Consider the following 20560-nt stretch of genomic DNA (forward strand, 5'->3'; position numbering starts at 1 on the left):
CACCGCCACCGGCAAGGCGCGGAAGGCACACAAAAAGCACCACAAACCGAAAAAACCCGGCTTGGAAAGCCGTCATCTTTGCTTGGCATCACGTGACTGGGATGGCAGTCCGCGACGGCCACGGCCCTGCCATGTTGTATGGCACCCCGTGATGGTCAGGGCGCCGCCATCTTGTACGGCACAACTTTATGACAGTCGCGCTTTATGGCACTTCCTTTTATGGAACTTTTACGGCACTTCACTGTACAGCACTTTACAGGTTTTTATTTTTTCATTTATTTTTAATTAATTTTATTTTTTAAATTTTAAGTTATTTTTAATTTCATTTTTATTTTCAATTTTTCTATTTTTACAGCTTTTTATTTTATTTTATTTGGTGCTGCCCAGACCAGCTCAAGCCGGTGATTGTGGCGGTGTTTGAGGGTCCCCAGGATGAGGGAAGAGATGAGAATCTTGACTCCACCTTTCAGAAGGCTGATTTATTATTTTCTGATCTCTATTATATTAAAAGAAAATGAGATCTTAGAACTATACTAAAAGCTTGGCGGTGGGGGGAGAGAGGGATGGGGCAGGGTGGGGTGGGGAGGGGTGAAGGGCAGAGAGATGGATGGGGCAGGAGCAGGCTGGAAGTTCGAGTAGGGGTGGGGGGCTGAGAAGCGGACATGACAGAAGACGGCTAAGGGGAGGAGGTAAGGGTTAGGGGGGGCAACTCCATATCTCCCAGACCAAAGCTACAGCAAAGGAAAACTCGGGTTGCCCAGGCAGCGCCAAACGCCTCCTGCAAACTGACAACAGGAACTGGCATTCAGTTTTTAAACAGATTCTCAGTGTACGTATCAGAAGTTTTCCTTCTGCTTTATTGTTGTACAATATCCGGAATGCGCTGGCCTCATCATGTCATCCCATGCCAAGCACAGAAAAACTGGATTAATGGGGCTGAATCCTGGCAGGTAGCACTGAAACCGGTAGGAATTGGTGTGGGACATCAAGCACTAAAGCCATACAAGAGCTGCAGCTGGTACTAAATTGTTTACAGCTATTTTCTATAGAAGGAAAAGTTGTGAGATATAAAAGGAGATGACAATTTTACATAGCAAAATGTACCAATAAACCTGCAGGACAAGTACTTTATCACGGTACTGTTTTGACAGGACTTAATGGTTTTTATACCATGTTTGCTGAACATTTGGTTTTTGAACGGGGGATCAAGGACTTCCAATGAGCAATTGCATTCATTTTCTAGAAGAGTAGCATGTTTGTGAGTAAAACCTGCGTGACACCCCTGAAAGCCAAGCAAGAACCTGGTTTAGACAGTGCAAAATCAACAGGCCATGAACTGGAATTTGTTTTTAATGTCTATATAAAAAATAATGAGCGATTTACAGGTCTCTCTCTAGTCAGAACCTCAGAAGTCTGTATAAAGGTGCTGTACAATATATAAACATTTACACCCAGTACATCCATACATTGCGTAGCATTCCAAGGCCACATGGCTAAGTCTGATACAGGAAGTACAGATACAAGGTCTATGGAAGGAGAAACCACACACAGGTAAGACATTATCAGGTCACATGAACATTTAGAAAAATAGAGGAGTTGATGGCAGGGAAATAATTTCAGTGGGACTAATTAATCTGGAATTAAAGGACTGGATTTTTCACTATACTCAGTGGTCAGGCCAAGTGCACACAGCTCAACATCAACCAACCTCTGGGGAAGAACACAGGGCAATATCTACACAGGCTACTTCAGAGTATTAAATATTTCACAGTCATATTCCACCCAGGGAGTATTTGTACGTGTCATGCTACATAGCAACCCTGGTGTTGAGCAGGTGAGCACAGTTCAGAGCTGCTTTAAAGCCTTTTGAATTCCCAAAGTCTTTGTTTAAAAGCTGTTTGAGCACTCAGCTGTACTCATGAAAAATTTCACTCAGAACTGCCTCACTGTGCTTTGTTAGCCTTCAAAAACATTTAATGTTTCAAAGCCAAAATGAGATATTCACTTGCAAAGAGCAAATCATGTTTGTATTTTAAGTAAAGCTCAATGATTTACTCTTCTTTCTCCAGCAAAGGGCCTTCTTTCACCAATTTTCTCCAGTCGTTAAAAATCTGAGATGACAGGAAATAATCACTAGAACTGCAAATAAAATAAACCCCTTCCATTTCTATTGTTCTTACAGCTAAAAGACTGATGTGTCGGTAGGTTCTGGCGGTAACATCCCTCTTTAAAACATCTCTGCCAACCCAAACCATAGGTGGTGTGTCTCCTGTATCCTGTTTGTCACCAACGCTCCTTGATCACACATTCATAGTAAATAGGGGAGAGTTCTAAAATATACAGGCAAGACCTTCACTGAAAAAGCTGCTCTGTCCTAAGGTCGGTTCTTACCTCTATAGAGGAGAAAAAAACCCAATTCCTAACTAGCATTAAATAATTAAAGATGGGACTTCAGTATGAACTCCACACTGAGGCTGAGGGTGTCATGGTGCCACAAGTGAAACCAAAGGAATTGTGTTATTTAACAGAACCCAGAATTTTCTTTCTTCTCACGGATGTTTGCAACCCAAATCCCTGTGAATCAAGGAACTAAAGTGATTCTGCTGTGTCAGAAAAAGCAAAATTACAAAATTGTGTCAAATACATATACCAGGGTTTTGTATTAGGTATAAAAATTGCAGGAAACATATGAACTGAGCAGCATCAGCAGCTCATTTGCTGTCCTGGAACTGATAGAACCAACTCACCTGTGTTCTCCCTGACCCAGCAAGAACACGTGGGTTTTCCTGATGTAAACATGCAACCCGCTCTAGAGAAAACACCGAAACCTGCCTTGTCGCTGACTGGAACCCATGTGGGAAGGGTTAGGTTGACTGGATTCAGTAGATAGCTTGGCACAACAACAGGAAGTGAGCCAGGATCACATTGGCAATAGAGGCATTAAATAACTTTGTTCAGAGTTCACAATACTCGGGTAAGCTGCAGCAGTGCAACACTGGGAGCAGCAGACATGACCTGCAAAGGGACATGGGGACAGCAGCTCAGGAAGAGTTTCCACTGAAGCAATCTGAAAGTCCTTCATGGAGCTTAGATAATTTACGAACAAATCAAATACTTCCCCCCAACAACCAGTTTCTGAGGAAGGAAAAAAAAAAAAAAGAGACAACTGTGTGAGAAAAACCAATGCTTTAAATTACCCTTACTGGAAAATTATCAAAACATGTTTGTTCTCAAAAAAAACACCAGTGTCTCTCAGTCAGTCACACCCGTTTTCCAGGCACCCCTGCTGCTGGGGTGCCCCTACTGCCACTGGGGACCCTCCACGGCCCGGGAGTTATCAGTATTTTCCTTACTGGAGAATTCTTCTTGGGTTGGGAAGTTCCATCTTTGGTTTCATTAGGCAGCTCCATGTGTCTCTCTCCATGGCGTCTGTTCAGCATAAGAGCTTCCTGTGTTTCCACCCTCCTTTGTTTCTCCATGGAAAGCAGTGGGATATTGGAAAGGCTGGAGGTTTTGAATCTGCTGGAACTTGTGTCTCCAGAGCTGGACTTGGTTAATAAATCATCCTCAGAGGCATTTCTCCTGGAGTCCCTAAAGGGAAGGTTATTCCCACCAAACAATGGATAGTGTTGGTCTGCAGAACACCCTTCTGTCTTTCCTGGGGTCTTCTGCTTCATTTCTTTCCTGGTGACTTCTGGTTTACCATTCCCACCTTTCAACTGCTCAACAGAACAGGATGTTTGGATCCTTCCCACTGTTTCTGTGCTTCCTGGCTTGCCATGATGCCTTTGGGGACTTGCTGACCTTCCTCGATTTCCATGGGAAGACTCCTTTTTGTCACTATTCTTCATCCCTTTTCCTGTGGTTTTACTCTCACTCCTGGAACTGTCAGATTTACATGAGACATTGTTTTTCTCAGGATCCCCTTTCCCAGGGCTGTGGAATCCCATGTGAGGGTATCCTTCAGCAGCCTCTGACTTTGCTGGACTGGCAGATCTGCCCCTTCTGGTCCCTGCTTCTGAACTACGTTGAGTGATTCCAAACCCAGGGCTCGAGGGACATTCCCATCTGTTCTTTGTTCTCTGGGGAGAAGACTGAGGCTTCCTCTCACACAGGTTTTCAGTTAAAGTGCTTATCTTGTCAGGCACAGTGAGTTCTGCTTGTTCCAGTTCCTCAGACAGCTGAACTCTGGTTGAAGCTTCTCCTGGTACTGCTAAATAACACATTTCAGATGGGAAAGCAGAATGGGAAGATGAAGATAATAATGGTGACTGTTCTTCATATATTACATTTGATGAAGCAGGATTGTAGCTATCCCAATCACCTGGAAGCAAATGGCAAGAGATTTGGTTAAACACACAAAAATTAACCATTGGCAAACTACTGAGTTTAATTCAAAAAACATGATGGAGCAGCATACTTTCAAAGCTTTATTTAGCCAGCCTTCTGTATTGTGCTGTTCTACAACAATCCTGAGGATGTGATTTTAGAAAAAAATATCTAGTACTCAGAATGCTAGATCCCTGCAGGACTGACACGGTCTTGAATCAAAACAATTTTCAAGCCTACAAAGCAAAATTTCAAATTAAAAAGTCCCTGACCTACACTATTTAATAAAAAACTAGAACTGTTATGCCTCAAGAAATCTGAAACAGTGAAAAGTTGGGGTTATTCATAGCTTTGCACTTTAAAAATAGGAAGAGATGAAACAAGACATGCAGATTTACCAAGTCTTTAAGGAAAAACCAAGAAAAGCACTGAAAGCCCTTAATGTTGCTCAGGTTTCACGTAGGGACACAGACTGGAAGGAGCCAAACCTGAAGGAGGAAGAGAAAAAGCCCAGAAGTACATACCAAAAAAAAATCACAGAGTACAGCAAGCAAGACTTCAATCAGAAATGTGGGATTAACAGCAAGGCAAGAGGCCATAAACCCTTCCCCACTCCACCATTTCCTTCACCTATCCCAGGCCCCACTCTAGACAGAGGGCTGGCCTGGACATGCTCCAGAGGTTCCCTTTTGTCTGATTCTGTTTCTACCTCAAGCTCAGGGAATTTCTGTGACTGGCCAGCAGTGATGTTCAGGACCCTTTTCTAGCTCTCGAGAGGAAAGCAATTGAGACGGTTCTGAGCAGATTTTACCCTTTGAGTGAATGCCAGTAAGTAATGCCAGTGACTGAACACACAAAGTATTTGGTAGCTCAAACTGTGTGTTTGGGATTTTGAAAGGATAAGCTTGGCATTGGTCACTGTGACTGAAAAACTCCTTACCAGAAAAAGTGACCCTACAATTTAGGAAGTTTAGCCATCAGCACCTTGGTGTCAGCATCGGGGCTTACAAAGAATAAGGAAGTTATATGTTCTTTGCTTTAAAATGCTGCTGCTGCCACTGCCACAAGTCTCTGACACAAGCCTTGGGACTGCGTCAGACACAAAGCCACCAGTTCTGAACTCTGTGGGTCCTGCAAACATTTGCTCTGCTGTCCTTCCTGGGTTTTTAGGGTTGGGTTTTTTTTTGGCCTACAAAGCTGTGGTTTCCTTTTGTAGACACAGAAATCACCTTGAATCAAACTTTGGAGAGTAAAGTTAGCCCTTTCCTACTTCCTGAAGTTTTGACTTTGAAAAACAAAGCATTTCATAACTTAGAAGGCTAAAACCAGAAGTAAATACGTACAGAAACAAACTTTTAACAATACTGTAGCATGGAGAATTTTCATTTAAATTAAAAGGCAATCAGGGTTAATCACCATATTTTTATAGAAAAATTTGATTAGTTTGGACAGAGCTGAGAAGCTAATTAGAAATATGAAATAATTTCAGATTGTGCAATACTCCTACGTACTGTCATGTGTTAATTTTACCCCAAATATACCTTGTATTTGAAAATAGATATTTTATTTTTCCATTTTTATATTTTAATTTTCAATTTAATTCAATAATAAATGCACAGCTATCACAAAGGCAACTGCCAACTACTGCAGTGAACAAGCAGCAGAATCTCCTCATCCCACTTTACTTCCCTGCCTTGCACCCTCAAAACCAAAAAGCCCTTGAGACAACATACTGTGATCTGGTATCAGTCCAGTCCCTGGTCTCAGCAGCAGCAAAACTTTATTTCCTCCAGCCTGAATCAGCTCAATGGCTCGTGTGTGAGTGATTCCTTGGGTAGGCTCTCCATTAATTTCCACAATTTGGTCACCAACCTGAGGAAACAAGGGCAGCAGATTAGTTTTTGGGAATCTCTGACACTGTGAACTGGTTTCTAATTTAGAAAGAAAAAGTAACAGAGGCAGACGCTTCTGTTTTCCTTCTCGTGCTAAAATCCAGTGGGCGTTAGTGACACCATTCCATGGATTACAAGCAGAATGTCATCCTAAGGTCTGGGAGTTCAGAGGTGCACAGAGGTTGTCTGTTCAGGAAAGATTCCAGAGATCTTAACTACATCTTCTATTTATTTACAAGTGATGAGGCAGATACAGGATGTGCTTGAATACATTTTCATTGATCCTGGATCATGCTGTGGAGGTAGCACATGGATCAACCACATCACATCTGCCTGAGGTCACCTTATGCAGGAGAGGACACAGCACCTTCTCTATACCCACTGCCAAGCTGAACACCACGCAAACGGATTTGACGTAGGGAAAGGAATTGTTATTTTCGGTTGATCACATCAGTGGTGAGGTCTCAGAGCCAGTAAACAATTCTCACAGGTACCAGGCAGGTAATTTCAGCCAGCGCTAATTTCCCTGGCTGCTGGAAAGGGGCTGGAAGCTGCTAGAAAGGGGCTGGAATAGCATACCCCAAAAATAGTTCTCTATTAGGCAAAACTAAGAAGGGAAATGGGGGGAAAAAAGGGAGCGAGAGCCTATCTGGCACTGCACACAGCAGCCAACAGATGTCAGTGGTGTGTAACATTAGCAGCTTAAAGAGGCTTCCTGGCCTTTTTTGAAGTCACTCTGCAAAAGGAGGTCACTGCCGGCTCTTCATGGACAGGCTGGGTCTGAGACACACCGGGACAGTTCAGCTGGATGAGAAGTTCCTCCTCACACTGTTGAAGTACAACCAGAAAGAGACACCACATCCAGATGACAAGAAATTAAAAATGTGAATAACCTCAGGCTGGGCGAGCTCAGCCCATTCGTGCTCTGGGCTGGGCTGGGAACTTGGCACATGCCAGCACTGGGAGGAGCTTAGCATCGAGGATGGGAAGATCAAAGATGTGGCTCGGCACAAGACACCCAGACAATCCCATCCTGTGCCTGAAAGCATTGCCCAAGCACTCTTTGAACTCTGGCAGCCTTGGGGTTGTGACCATTCCCTGGGTAGCCTGTTCCAACGCCAGACCACTCTCAGAGGGAAGAACCTTTTCCCAATATCTAACATAACCCTCCCCTGACACAGCTCCAGCCATTCCTCCAGGGCCTGACACTGGTCCTGCCTCTCAGGAGGAAGCTGCAGACCCCGGTGAGGTCTGACCTCTGGCTCTTCTTCTCTGGGCTGAACAATTTTTTTCATTGCTTTGCCCAAAAAGCAAAGCCCTGGAGCTCAATGTGGCATCACTTGAAGGAGGACAATGAGAAAAAATATGAGCACAGAATGCTAAACTTGTGCTGTGTCTCAAGCAAGTGGGGGAAAATACTAATTACTGTGAAGAACAGGATAAGAGAAGTTAGGAATACTAAGAATTCCACATCCGTTTAAGCCTCACAGCAAGTATCTGTGCCAGCCCCATTCTGCAAACAGAGGACAAAGAGAGGCAGAGCCTCGTGCCAGCAACAGGGAAGCACAAGGACTGCAAGGGATGGCATCTCATGGGCACCTGGCTCACCTTGATGCTTCACTCTCTGAAAATCCAACCCTGGGCAGCAGCCACAGAGTCTCGCTTACCATTGTTCCTTCTGTTGTATCCATGTACTTTGCTTTTACTACAATATTTGAGAGTGAATTCCTTACACAAAGGCAAGAATTAACATAATATTTGGGGAAAAAATCAGGACTGTGTCTCCAGAAATGGCATAGAACAGCCACAGCACAATGTACACACAAACATTCCTCAAAACTTAACTGACTTGGACAGTGATTCTCCTCCCAGCTCTCTGGTGCACTGTGCAATCTCTTCTTGGGGCTCCTAAAATACCCGTGAATACCTGCTACTCACACTCAGGGAGGCTACTGTAACCCCAGCAAAGCAGACAATTCCTTTGGGACGGCCAGAGCTGTTCATGGTCGTCTCATCTAAAAGCCCATGGCCAGCTTTGCCCTTTTTCCAGGGACAGCTGGAAGAAAGGCAAAGGCTCAGATGCTGTTCTGGGACCCTGTGCTTGTGAAAATCCAAGTTTGTTGCCACTCTGGATAAATTAATGTATCAACTGCATCAACAAATTGATTAGAGAAGTGAAACCTACGTGGACTCTCCCATCCTTGACTGCCGGCCCATCCTCAGCCAGACGGAGGATGAATAAGCCCATGTTGTATTCCTTTCCTCCTCGGAGGCTGAATCCAAACCCTCGAGGGCCCCTTTCCAACTCCACTGGGAAACAGCCAGCATTCTGTGCATGAAGTCACAGGGGAAAAAAAAAAAAAGAGAGAGATGAGGACCTGTAGGCAGATTTAACCTTCTGTTTTTCTAGAAAAATATCACAATATTTCTGTATTTTGAGCACTTAAACAGCATTCATCCCAGCTCGGGGATGACTCAGGGTAATGGTTTTAATCCAAGTCCAAACATTCAGAACATCTTTCCTTCTAAGTCTGAGATAGGCACAAAATTCTTGAAGAAACTTTGCCAAAGGGTCTACAGTCACTCCATTACAAGCATTTTGCGTTTCTTTCACAGCTATAATGAGTGTTCAACTACCCATAGGAGATAATCACATTTGAAACATGAGCAAAAACATTCTGTGAGACACTTCAGTATGTATCCGACAGGGAAATGTTTTAACATTCTGCTTTTGAGAACTCTGTGGTAAAGCCACTAGAGCGCCTTGATGGATGAGTATTCCCTGTGTCTCCACACCCTCTAGATGGATTCTTGTACCTGGGAATGACGGCTGCCAACACCTGAAGCAGCATCCAACTGTGCCATGTGCTTGTGCTCAGGCCAGGACAGCCGGTAACTATTAGAAACTTCTTTTCCAGCTTCACCTTCTGTAGCTCCCCTACGGAAAGGTGAAAGGACGTGAATGTTGCCTTCACATTAATCCCTCTGGCCAAGCTTTTCCCACCATTCCCAGCCACTTTTTCCCAACCTGTCAGGGTTGATCGGTGCCAATCCCAGTGGTCGGTGCTGTGGAGCTGGGCTCTGCCTGGCTGAGTTTGTTCCTGATGGAGGACCACGTTGCTCTAGAATCCAAACAAAATCAACAGTCACAACTTCACAAATCTGCAGCCAGGACAATGGTCACCACCAGTGCTGGGGGCTACTGCTCCCAAGGAACTGCAGCCACAACACCTTGAACCAAGCTCATGTGGGCACAATGGAGAGAGGATTTTCCAAGCCAGGGACACAAGTACAGCTCATCAGTTCCATGGAATATTCTTAGGAATTCTAATTCTTTATTCTTTTACTCTGCTTTTCCTCTGGAAATACCAACACAATTGTACGGATCCTGACACGAACAGAAGGGTTTTAGCCTGTTAGCAACTTAATAAATGCCAGAGGGGATCAGGGCTGATTAGATCCATTAAATTGGTTCAGATATTCATTATCATAAGATTTTTTAAGAGATGAAGAACAATGTCCATTTGAGAAATACCCCTCTTTAAGGTAAGGGAATGAGGATCTGCAGGAGAAATGGGGATTTAGAGGTGAAGACCCCATCAAATAAAGGGAAATTGCCAACTCATTTAAGGCACAACAGTTTTCCATTGCCCAGCTCCAGGTAAGGAACTGGTCTCTTGGAAGAAGGAGTTTACTGGCAGGCAGTCAAGAGGAATGTTAAAGTCTTTTGCCTTCTCCCAAAAGCTAAGTGAAAAAAAAGGTTTTGATAAAACAATTTAAAATAACTTCCTATTATTTTTCCCTCCAGGGAAAATACTGTTAGTGTGCACTTTACATCCAGTGCATTTCTGGAAAAAGCCCCATGTTTCAGGATACAAAACTGACACTCTCACTTAAGAATGAAGAACCACAGCCTATGCAAAAACCTGCCTCTTAGCTGGAACCTGAATGGCAAGCAGTGGCCCAAGATGGACTTCTGTGCTGAAATATAAACTATTAACTCCTTTTCCCTGAAAGGGTTAGAAAGCAATCAGTAATTCCCAGCACCAGAACTAGAGACGTTCCAGCCCCATTAGATGCAGCACATCACTGCATTTCTTAATTAAGAACAAACAAATTCCACTAAAATACAAAAAAGTGCTCAAGAATGTTAAGGGGAGAGAAATTTAAAGCATATTACACTGAATTCCTCAGGTATGAGAGACCTCCCGAGCCCTCCACACATCTGCTTGATGCTGTTCTCATGACATGCCTTAAAGAGGTTTTTCTCTAGAGACAAAATGTCAACTTTTACTCCTCAGATTTTTAATTTAGAAGCATGGGCAAGAAAAACGCCATCTGTTTGTACAAATCCTGCAGCCCTCTCTGCAGCCTCCTCTCGTGTGTTCCCAACTAATTCATGACAAAAGCTGACAGGCTCCTGCTTTTGTGAAAAATGTTAAAGAATTTCTTCTGGCGCATGAAGGGAATTCATTTAATCCCATGAAAAGCAAAGATCACAGGCCTGTGAAAGCCTAGGGCCAGGGAAGGGGACCAGGCAGAGGTTTTGTTGCCACTCTCAGAGGACAAAGCTAGGGAACAGCAAACTCTGTCAGGGTGTCTGCCTTGCGAGGCTCAACAGCTTCCAGCAAAAAGGGCATTTTGTGTTTTTGGAGCTGTATCCTGGATTTTCCTGGGTGTGAAGCAGCCTTGTGAGGCTCAGCTCTGTCCCTGAGTGTGTGAAGCCTCGACTCGCCCACATCCATGCTGGATTCCCCCACTACACAGGGCTCTACTGGGAGCTAAACTCTTATTTCTTCAGCTACATCAAGGGGAATTTTAAAGTGGAGATATATGCCCACTCCACTGAGACCAGTTCTGCTTCTTTCTCCTTCACTGTCACAAAATTCTTTACATCTCAAACACACCAACTCCAGCTCCTCTGAGCCACAGATTTTTTCTGACTGATCTTTTCTCTGGTTATACCACCTGCTACTGAGGGGTTCTTTCCTCTCTTTGTTGAGTCTCCCCACGTTGTGTTTTTCTCTCTGTATTTTGGCTCCAAATCTGTAACTGAGGCAGTGGGAAAGGTTTTTACACAAAGTCCATGCAAGGTCATACACAAATAATGGGTAGAAATATGATATTCAGAAAATTTATTTTGAAAACAAGTGGAAGGTGTTCCTGTCCATGGCAGCCCCATGGGCTTTCAGGTCCTTCCAACCCAAATCAGTCTGTATTTGATGACTAAAAGCTGCAGAGAAAACAGATCTAATTCAACCAACTCAAACTTCGGTTGCTTTATAAACATCACCCATGGCAACTGCTTTGAAGTGTGTCCCTTCAAACTGGAATGAACCAGATTTGATAAAAATAAAAATCTTAATAGAAAAATAACAACTTATAGAGGTCTCTCTACTTCAAGCATTAACAAAAAGGAATATTAGGTCTTTGAAATCCTGCGTTACAGGCTGAGATGGCATGTTAAATATTTGCAATGAACGTGAAATTAGAGAATCATCTGCTGGCTTTATTCACAGCCTGGCTCTACCTAAGTCTTATTTCAAAGGTGAAGAAAGCCAACTTCCTGACAAAATAATGATATGGACTTAATTAAGCAGCATTCAAGAAAAATGCAGGGCAGGAAAACAGCTTTTCTCTCCAAATTACTGGATTCTATATATTTACATTTTTGTTTGGAAACAATATCACAGTGCATGCAGTGTTACATGGGAGCCGTCATTAAGCCACAGTCTCCGAAGATGGGACTTTGCAGTATCTAGGAGTAACTTTGCTGCTTAGGTGACCCAGCAGGTTTTGCAGGTGCAAGATTGGCAGGAAAACCCTGCCAAGGCTTTTTTCCTGTGGGGTGGGATGTGACCCTTTTCCAAAGGGGAGCTTTGGCAGACAGAACTGCAGCATGTTTCTGCTGCAGGGATGCAGCATTAGGGAATTTGTGTGTTTTAACATGGGAGAAAGCAAAAACTCATGGTTTAAATGGAGATTTGGAAAGCAGGAGTCCCTGTGGCCTTAGAGCAGGGACAGAGCATCCTGGCAGCACTGGCCTCATTGGGAAGAGAGCTCTGGCAGGACCTGCACCAACAGGAGCCGGGCCCCTGAGCTGAGGAGAGATTTTCTCGCTAAGCATGATCCTGTGGCTGCTGCAGCCCCCTGAGGGGTCATTTCTCTTTGGCTGGAGAATACAAGGTCCGGACAGGATGTTTCTATGTTAGCGGCATTTTCTGTCTCTCACACATGAGAATTTCTCTCACTCTTCATTGCACTGTTATTAATTTTAGCCCCTTATTGGGTACAAGCACCTTATTGTGGCAGCTCCTCTCTCTATCCCACCTGCCTTTAGCTCTTCCAGAGCAAACACACAAGCTTCCAACTTATTCAACTTCCAGGACTTGATGATCCCCATGGGTCCCACTCAACTCAGGATATTCTAAGATTTACTCCCCTAAATTTCCAAACATCTTCAAATGCTCCATTTAAGCCAGTAAACTTCAGCAGTGATAAATACCCAACTTTGATAGCGTGGTGGCACCTTCCTTACCTTCCTCAGCCACCACTGTGAGGGTCACCACGTTGCCTGCATCTTTGATGAGTTGCACAATGCTGTCATGGGAGAGCTCCACAATGGACTGGCTGTTTACCGCTGAGATTCTATCACCCACCTTCAGCTTCCCACACTGGTCAGCCGGGCTTCCCTCGATAACCCGCCCGATCTTGTGAGGAATCACTAAGAAACAAGAACAGGCACAGCAACACTGTAAGTATTCACAAAATTATGGAATATCCTGAGCGGGAAGGGATCCACAAGGATGAAAATCCAAATCCCGGCCCTGCACAGGGCAGCCTCAAGAATTCTACCACGTGCACATCAGATAAGCATCACATAGACCCAGAACTGCCAGTCACAGAACCACAAAATATGCTGAGTTGGAGGGACGCGCAAGGATCATCAACTCCTGGCACTGCAGAGGACATCCCAAAATCCAAACAAATCCCATCTTGTGCCTGGAGAGTGTTGTCCAAACACTGCTTTAGCTCTGGCAGCCTTGGGCCTGTAACTGCTTCCTTGAGGAGCCTGTTCAGTGCCTCACCACCCTCTGGGCAAAGAAGCTTTTCCTAATATTCAACCTAACTCTCCTCTGGCACAGCTCCAGCTGTTCTCTTGGTCCTGTCACTGGTCACCACAGAGCAAAGATCAGTGTTTGTCCCTCCTCTCCTGCTCCAAAGGGTGAAACTGCTTGTACAGGACACACCTGTACAATGGAGATGCCAACCACACAGCATGGCCTTGTCATGTACAGGGTGCTGTGCCTGAAGGAAAACATGGGAAGGAAATGGATCATATTTGCAAAGGGATGAGTGAGAATGTATGTCCCTGGAGTGCACCAGAACAGTTGGTTTTACCATATATAGTGTAGTTTTCCATTTCATGCATCGACCCTGACAGACAGTGTGGGCTCAGAGAGACTTATGGCCATCCCCTGTAACACAGACATCCAGATGCATGGGCAAGCTCTTCCTACTTGCAAACAAAAATTAACCCTTAACACACTTTAAAAATATATCAAACTTCTCCTGCTGGGGACGGATTCTCCTGCCGGCGACTGATTCAGTCAGGTGAGGACCTGAGCAGAGAGCCTGTGCAAGGCCAGCAAGGTGCTACATCAGATTTGCATAGACCTGACCGCTTTTCCTAGTCTCTGAGATGAATATGCACTTGTAATAATTGTCTCAGATTTCCTCCAGCTCTCCTGCCTTGGTTCCCTCAGTTCACCCCAGAGCGACACCATGCCCTGCACAGACTCCTCCAGAAACCAAAGCTCTGGGGCCAGAACAGACAGACTGGAGAACAGAAGAAATGTTCTGAGAAGTAGAAGGCAAAAAGTTCGATTTCAGTCCTTTTCCCAGAGACGAACGCAGAGGCAGAACTAGAGCCAACTATGCCTGAGCCGCGTCAATATCTCAAAATTGCAATACCAGATCAGACTACTTGTTCATTTTGATGACCTTTCTAGACAAACACACTCAAAGACAGTAACAAGTTCATAGTTTTCCACCAAATACTGTACACTGTACTTCCTCAGATCTCCAGAATAAGAATTCTTACCTGATTATAGGTAATATAAAGCCACAGTTGAAACTATGCTTCCATTAAAATGCCAATGAATTAATGCAACATCACTAGAGCCTGACAAATATCTACATCCCAAATGCTGCCCTGGGACAAGTGCACACTCTTGTGTGAGCTATAAATTCCCTTTTCCGCATTTCTGTCACAGTTGGGTGAACAGAGCGTAAGTATGAAGAAAGACATACCAACACTCAATTGGCTGGGCTGTGCCAGTGTGAGTGAAAGCTGACTATGAGGGAAACACCAGCACTGCACAGGAAGAGATATCCGTGGAGATGCCCCAGCGAGGTTAAGCAGAGGCAGAGCCACCAGGACATGGCACTTACCCCCAGGAGGAGGTTTGGTCTTGGAGGTGAGGATAACAAAGCCAAATCCTTCGTTCTCCTTTCGCTGCAGACGGACGTCGTAGACCTCCGGGCATGGCTGGTTGGCAAAGTCGACACGGTTCAGCCGAGGAGAGCCGTTCTGTGTCAGGACAGGCTGCGGCTCCTCCTCCTCTGCCTGCTTTTCCCCTTGCAGGGAACAGACAAACAACAAATAAGGTACAAATCACACAAAGCAACTTCAGCACAACCCTGAAGCTCAGTTGTCAGTAACAGCATGAGGTGGCAACAGCAGTTACTAATCAGAGCAGGGGGCCCTTGTCAGCTGTAAATCCCACCCCAGCTTTGTCATTCATGGAGTCACAGACTAATCTTCTCTAAAGTGTTGATCTGGACACTGATCTAAAACTGTGGCATCTCAAGATCTTGCTCTGAAACAGCTCTAGTTTGAATACAGTTAATCTTCCTACACCCTAATGCTAAAAGACTTGAGAATACAGCATATAGAAGGTGCCCCTGCCCACGGCAGGGTGTGGGAAGAAATGTGTTTTAAGGTCCCTTCCAACCCAAACCATTCTGGGATGTTGAGAAAACAGACTGCATTACCATGCAATTTTCATAGCACTAATGGCTGTTCTAACTACTACTTGCAAAAAGGTTTGAAGAAACCACCCCTGCATCATAACTTTCAGAGCCTTACCTGTGTGAGCAGTGCAAGCTAGCAAGCAACAGAGTCCAAGCCTCTTAAATTCTGCTTTTCTCCTTTTAAGAGTTATAGCTCACCTTCCTCAATCTCAGGCTGCTCAGCCCCAGTACAGTAATTAAGTTCCAGAGCAACTTCAGTGGATTTGATTACAAGCCCTAAGTGCACTTTCTAGGCAAGCAGACACCTACCACTGAAGAAGATCTTCCTCCGGACAGTGAGCAGCACCTGCCCGTTTCGTGCAGCACTGGTCATTAAATCCAGAACTTGCTTGTGTGACTTCCCTTTCACAGGGACTCCATCAATGCACATCAGCTCATCCGCTGCACGCAGCCTCCCGTCCTTTTCCGCTGCTCCCAATGGGATTATGGCTCCAATATAAATCTGTGAGCAGAGTCCAGGGGTTTGAAAAAGAACATGAGTTCATCAGAACACAGTGTTTGGAATCCACGTGAATCTGTGCAGAAGAGGTCTTTTGGGGAACATTTTTTTAAAGATTACCTCACTGTCCAGCTCTAGCAGAAATGCAGCCAGCAAGTGTACTCTGCACAAGCTGATCTAGTGGAGACAATCTGGAGTCTCAAAGCATTCACTAAATACTTCAAAAATCTTTAATCTATATTTTTGTCAGTTCTTCTCTCTTGAGCATGTTTGCCAGTTTATTAGAAAGAAAAATTTTTGAAATGAGCACACACCATGTACTTATATATATGATTTCCTAGATATTTATGACACAAAACCCTCTGACATTCAATCTACTCTATTTTTATTTTTTTTTTTACCAAGACTGAGGAAGAATGACTGGGGAAGAAATAAAAGCTTTTGAACAAACTCAAGTTTGTTTCTGAAAAGTTGTTTATAGACAGTTCCACATTTCAAGTTGCTTCAGTTCTCAGCTTTTGGTAATTAGATAATGAATTCAAACACCAACAGTTCTGCCTACCCCCCACCTCAAAAAGTGCTACTAAATATAATACAGAGAAGAACACCACACTCAATTTCACATGCTACAATCATTTTCAATTAAATGGAAGATTAAGGGTAACCACAGCTAGTATTGCTGGAGGTTAAGAATGGCAGGCAGCTCATCAGTACACAGCACTCAAGACATCAGCTCCACACTTCCTAACAGCTATGGGTGTTATGGAAACCAAACACCACAAATGCTATAAAGTGCAACAGAAGTAACATCCTCTGTGTTTGCTTTTTACTTTAAATGCATATTAGTGAGGGAGAAAGAAAAAAAAAGGCTAGCATTGAATCACAGCTGGGAATGGAAAAACCGAATTCCTTCACTGTAATTGGAAAACAATCTACGCAGATCTATTCCAAAAGCTTTTTCTCTCCACTTAAACAGCTTAAAGAAAGGTCCCTGATATATAGTACAAGTCTTAGAGCTTCTTCCCAAAGAGAAATGTATGCATGTTTGAAAATACAGGGGAGTCTCCTAAAACCTGCCCTTGGAGAGCAGACCATCCAGGGGTGTCTGGTCTGGCATTTGCCCAGCTGCCTCCGACACAATGCACGCCTAAAAATTCAGTGGGAGAAGCAGGGAATAAAAGGGGTGTGTCACCATCTCAAACCTCATTTCACTGGGCAGCAAGAAAAGGAACAGCCTAATGAAATTTTGACAGAAGGAGCAACCACTTCCTTCCACTCAGCTGCTTCCCAGGATGTGCTGCTGTGCACAGCTCACCAATGACTGATCACTACCGGGATCAGATGACAATGGGCAAAGGCTGGGGACCAGCATGGCCCTTCCGTGGGCTCCGAGACACAGCAACAGCTGTAGAAACACCACCAGTGTCCTCGGCCCGACAGAAAATTGCGGCCAAGGATGGGCTCGGTAGCGGGAAAGGCGCAGAACCTTGGAGAATGGAGTCCACGAAGAGGGGAAAAAATAAAGGTAATGAGGACTAATTCCTGATCTCTGAAAGGCAGGTATGAATCAATCAATTTTGCCATCACTGAGCTGCCTGGATGGGATGATGGGAAATGGGGATGACAGAGTAGAATTATTCCAACAGCAATACTGTGAATAACTGTGATCAGTTTCACTTACAGGCTGATCTGGTCCGTCCCCACCAAGCACCCGGAAACCAAAGCCTGACTCTTGTTTTCTCAGGAAAACATCTAAATCTCTTGTGTTTGGAGCTAAGAAAAAGAAAAACAGTATTTCAAAACATGTAAGGAGCTATCCTGGATATTGAGGAGTTCTTGAAGGATTATGCTTTGGTGGTACACTCTGAGTCTTCTAGTGACAAAACACAGCAACCAGAAGTACAGTGATATTCTCTTTCCAAAATAGTAACATTAATTTTCAAAGCAGAAATCTCTACTACATCTGTGCAGCAGACCAGGATAAAAGCCACTCTGTAACACAACTCAGAACTACTTTTATAAGCAGGTCTGCTGCAGTTTACTTCAGAACCACCCTTGACATTATTTCTGCAATTAATTGTTTTACTGAAAATACGGCTGAAACATAACTTTATCCTTTTTGTTTTTCTGATTGCTGTTTGAATGATGCATTACTTGAAACGTTTTATCCACAGCAGGTTAACAAACTTAGCAACAAAGTCTCAGTAGTTTTACTGCACATGCAACAAGAGAAAAAAATTCCCTCATAACACAGTATTTTCAAGATTAGGATGATGTACTTACGTTTGTCCTCGTAAATTGTCTTAGACTTCAGGTAGACTTCAGACGGGTCCAGTTTAGGAGAGCCTGGTCGCACAGCAGAGGGCGGGAAGGGCATCGGCTGCGGAATGGTATCGCTGACAGCTTCCAAACTCCCGGAACTGTCCTGCCTGTCCTTCTGAAACAGCCCACAGATGCAAAATCCACATTAAATAAAGGCATGACTACACTTGTGTGTGAAAAGACAATGAACATCATGCAGAAGAAATAGACAGGAAGAAAGGAACAAAATTACAGCTTTTCCAGTGGATATGTCTGACCAGAGTATTAAGTCTTCCTCACTTGTACATGAGTTTCTACTGGAGACTAGCATTGGAAAGAGTTTGAAGTGACTGAGTTTTAAGGTCACTCAGAGAGGAGTGAAGATGGGCAGATGCTGGTAGTTACCAACACATAGGATGAAGTGGGTCAAAAGGACTGATCATGTTTGAAGAAGACACCGAATCCTTGTCAGGTGCCTGCCTGGCTGTGGGCCACAATCCAGCACCAAAGGCACACGTACTCCTCACCAGCACTGCCTCCTGTCCTTTGCCAAGCTCCTCCCCACAAGCACCAGGGGTGCTCCTAGCATGAGCTGTTTGCTGGAGCAATATACAACGGGGCAGGAGGACACACCTGGGCAGCGTGAGGTATTAACAACTTGCCTTTTTCGTCTTTTCATGATCTGACAGCTGCAACTCTCCTGTTCATGAGGCAAGGACCCACATGTGGTCCCTCATCTAAATCCCCAATCAATTATGCAACAAAATAACTCTAAATATTTCTTCTGCGCTGAAATCCAGCCTGGAAAGCTGGCACGTGGCAGTGCATGCCAAACCACAGCAGGAGCAGAACAGATGTAGATCTGCCCTTTCACCAAGAGCAGAAGAAACTGCCCAGAGCCATTCAGCAGTTTGACACTTCTTGTATGTTTATAAACACAAGAACTTGCCCTTTTTAAGTGAATTATTTTGCCACACTGCTTAATGCCACTGAGCATCAAGCACTCTGTGGGTTGTTGCTGCTGTATGTGTGCTGGAATAGAATGCCAGTACCCAAGTCCAAACTATTTTTAGCACATTGCCATGGGATCCATGCTGACAGGACCAGGGCCCTCCAACTGCAGGGATTTCTGCTCCGATTTATTCAGTGCGGGCAGGTGGATGCTTGCAAGGAACTGAATCTGAAGATCTTATTGAGCACAGTCATCTTTGAGCATGCTGAACATGTGTGCTTGCATCATTCCACTGCTGGGACGCAACTAAGGTTGCACTCAAACAGCAGGATAAAGATAGAAAGAGAAGTTACAGCTATGTTCTGGTAATGGGGTTTTCATAAATTGCCCTGATTTGCTCTGTACAAGAAGCATTTATAAAGAAGTATCTGTGTTCGACCAGTCCAATTTACAACAGAAACCTTCATAATAAACAGAAGCATTAATATCAGCATTATTAAATCAGAGACTGTTCTATTAAGACCAAGGATTCTTTACTGAGCTAATACATATTAACAATGTCCTGACAGATCAAAATTCCAAGAGCAATGAGTATTGAGCTAGGAATGTACAGCTCCATAGACTTGCTGAAAATATGGATCCAAAGATCAGCATTTCCAAAAGAGAGCACTAACCAGTCCATTAATTCTATGCGAGGACTGAGAAGAATCAAAGGATCATAAACTTCCTTTAGGAATGAAAAAAACAGATACTGTATTTTGTTTCCCTTTTAATGGGTACTCTAACTTAGACGAAGAATTTTTGCCTACCAAGCAGATGTGGTTTTGCTAAACCATCTTGCAGGTTATCACAGGTACTAAAATCCAGAGTAAATGAGATTACAAAGCAGGTCAGAAACAAGTTAAATACATCACCAATACTCACTCCTTTGGCAGCTTTAGTAGGGGAGGGTGGACCTGAAGAAAACAGAAAGTAACTTTAATAGCAGATTACAAAAAGTTTCAACAACATTTCAGCAATATAATCAGCTGCCCCTGGGGTAAAAATAATAGCAGCTGATACACTGTGCTTTTAAATGGCAAAGTTACCAAAACCACCACTTTAGAGAAGTCTCAATTAGAACGGAAAGCTTTACAACAATGAAGAATATCCATTTCTCCTTCTGCTGGAAGCTGGTCAGCCAAGTCACCCCTCAGTTCATGGGATAAGGAGACTTATGAATTTGTCTGAAGGAATTTCACTTGCCACACAGAAATCTAATTATTTCCTTAGCTGATTAAGGAACAGTAGTATTTATACAGAAAAAGATCCAGAGATTTTTGCAAATAGCAGTGGCCGAAGTCAGGGTTACAATAAAGCCTGAAGGGACACTGAACGGCCATGAGCTGCCCCATAATTCATTCAGATTCAGCTTCCTTTGAAAGACGGACACTGTCTACTACAGTTTCTGGGGAGAAGATGCATTCTGGTCTGTGACTGACAATCAAGGAAGGGGTATGAATATGCAAAGGAAAACAGAATTTTTTCTGCTATTCCCAGTGATCAGCACCA

General features: G+C 43.9%; 1 protein-coding gene across 3 annotated transcripts in view; it reads right to left on the reverse strand.

The window, feature by feature from the left end:
* Positions 1-839: 839 nt before the first annotated feature.
* The window catches only part of MAGI3 (membrane associated guanylate kinase, WW and PDZ domain containing 3), a 58074-nt gene continuing 38353 nt past the window's right edge, over positions 840-20560 (reverse strand). Inside the window, exons 11-22 of one of the 3 annotated variants that reach the window (XM_064732846.1) lie at positions 19934-19965; positions 18040-18190; positions 17438-17529; positions 15567-15759; positions 14676-14861; positions 12760-12945; positions 9250-9343; positions 9039-9159; positions 8407-8550; positions 6063-6201; positions 4728-4817; positions 4189-4324 (exon numbers count right to left, since the gene is read on the reverse strand). In XM_064732846.1, the coding sequence (XP_064588916.1) occupies positions 4768-4817; positions 6063-6201; positions 8407-8550; positions 9039-9159; positions 9250-9343; positions 12760-12945; positions 14676-14861; positions 15567-15759; positions 17438-17529; positions 18040-18190; positions 19934-19965 (1388 nt within the window). In that variant the 3' untranslated portion in view covers positions 4189-4324; positions 4728-4767. Of the gene's footprint in view, positions 4325-4727; positions 4818-6062; positions 6202-8406; positions 8551-9038; positions 9160-9249; positions 9344-12759; positions 12946-14675; positions 14862-15566; positions 15760-17437; positions 17530-18039; positions 18194-19933; positions 19966-20560 lie in introns of all 3 variants that reach the window. The other 2 variants (XM_064732845.1, XM_064732847.1) reach the window with 2 other exon arrangements.

The sequence above is a fragment of the Zonotrichia leucophrys genome, chromosome 26 (genome assembly GCF_028769735.1).
Source record: "Zonotrichia leucophrys gambelii isolate GWCS_2022_RI chromosome 26, RI_Zleu_2.0, whole genome shotgun sequence".
Lineage (NCBI taxonomy): Eukaryota > Metazoa > Chordata > Aves > Passeriformes > Passerellidae > Zonotrichia > Zonotrichia leucophrys.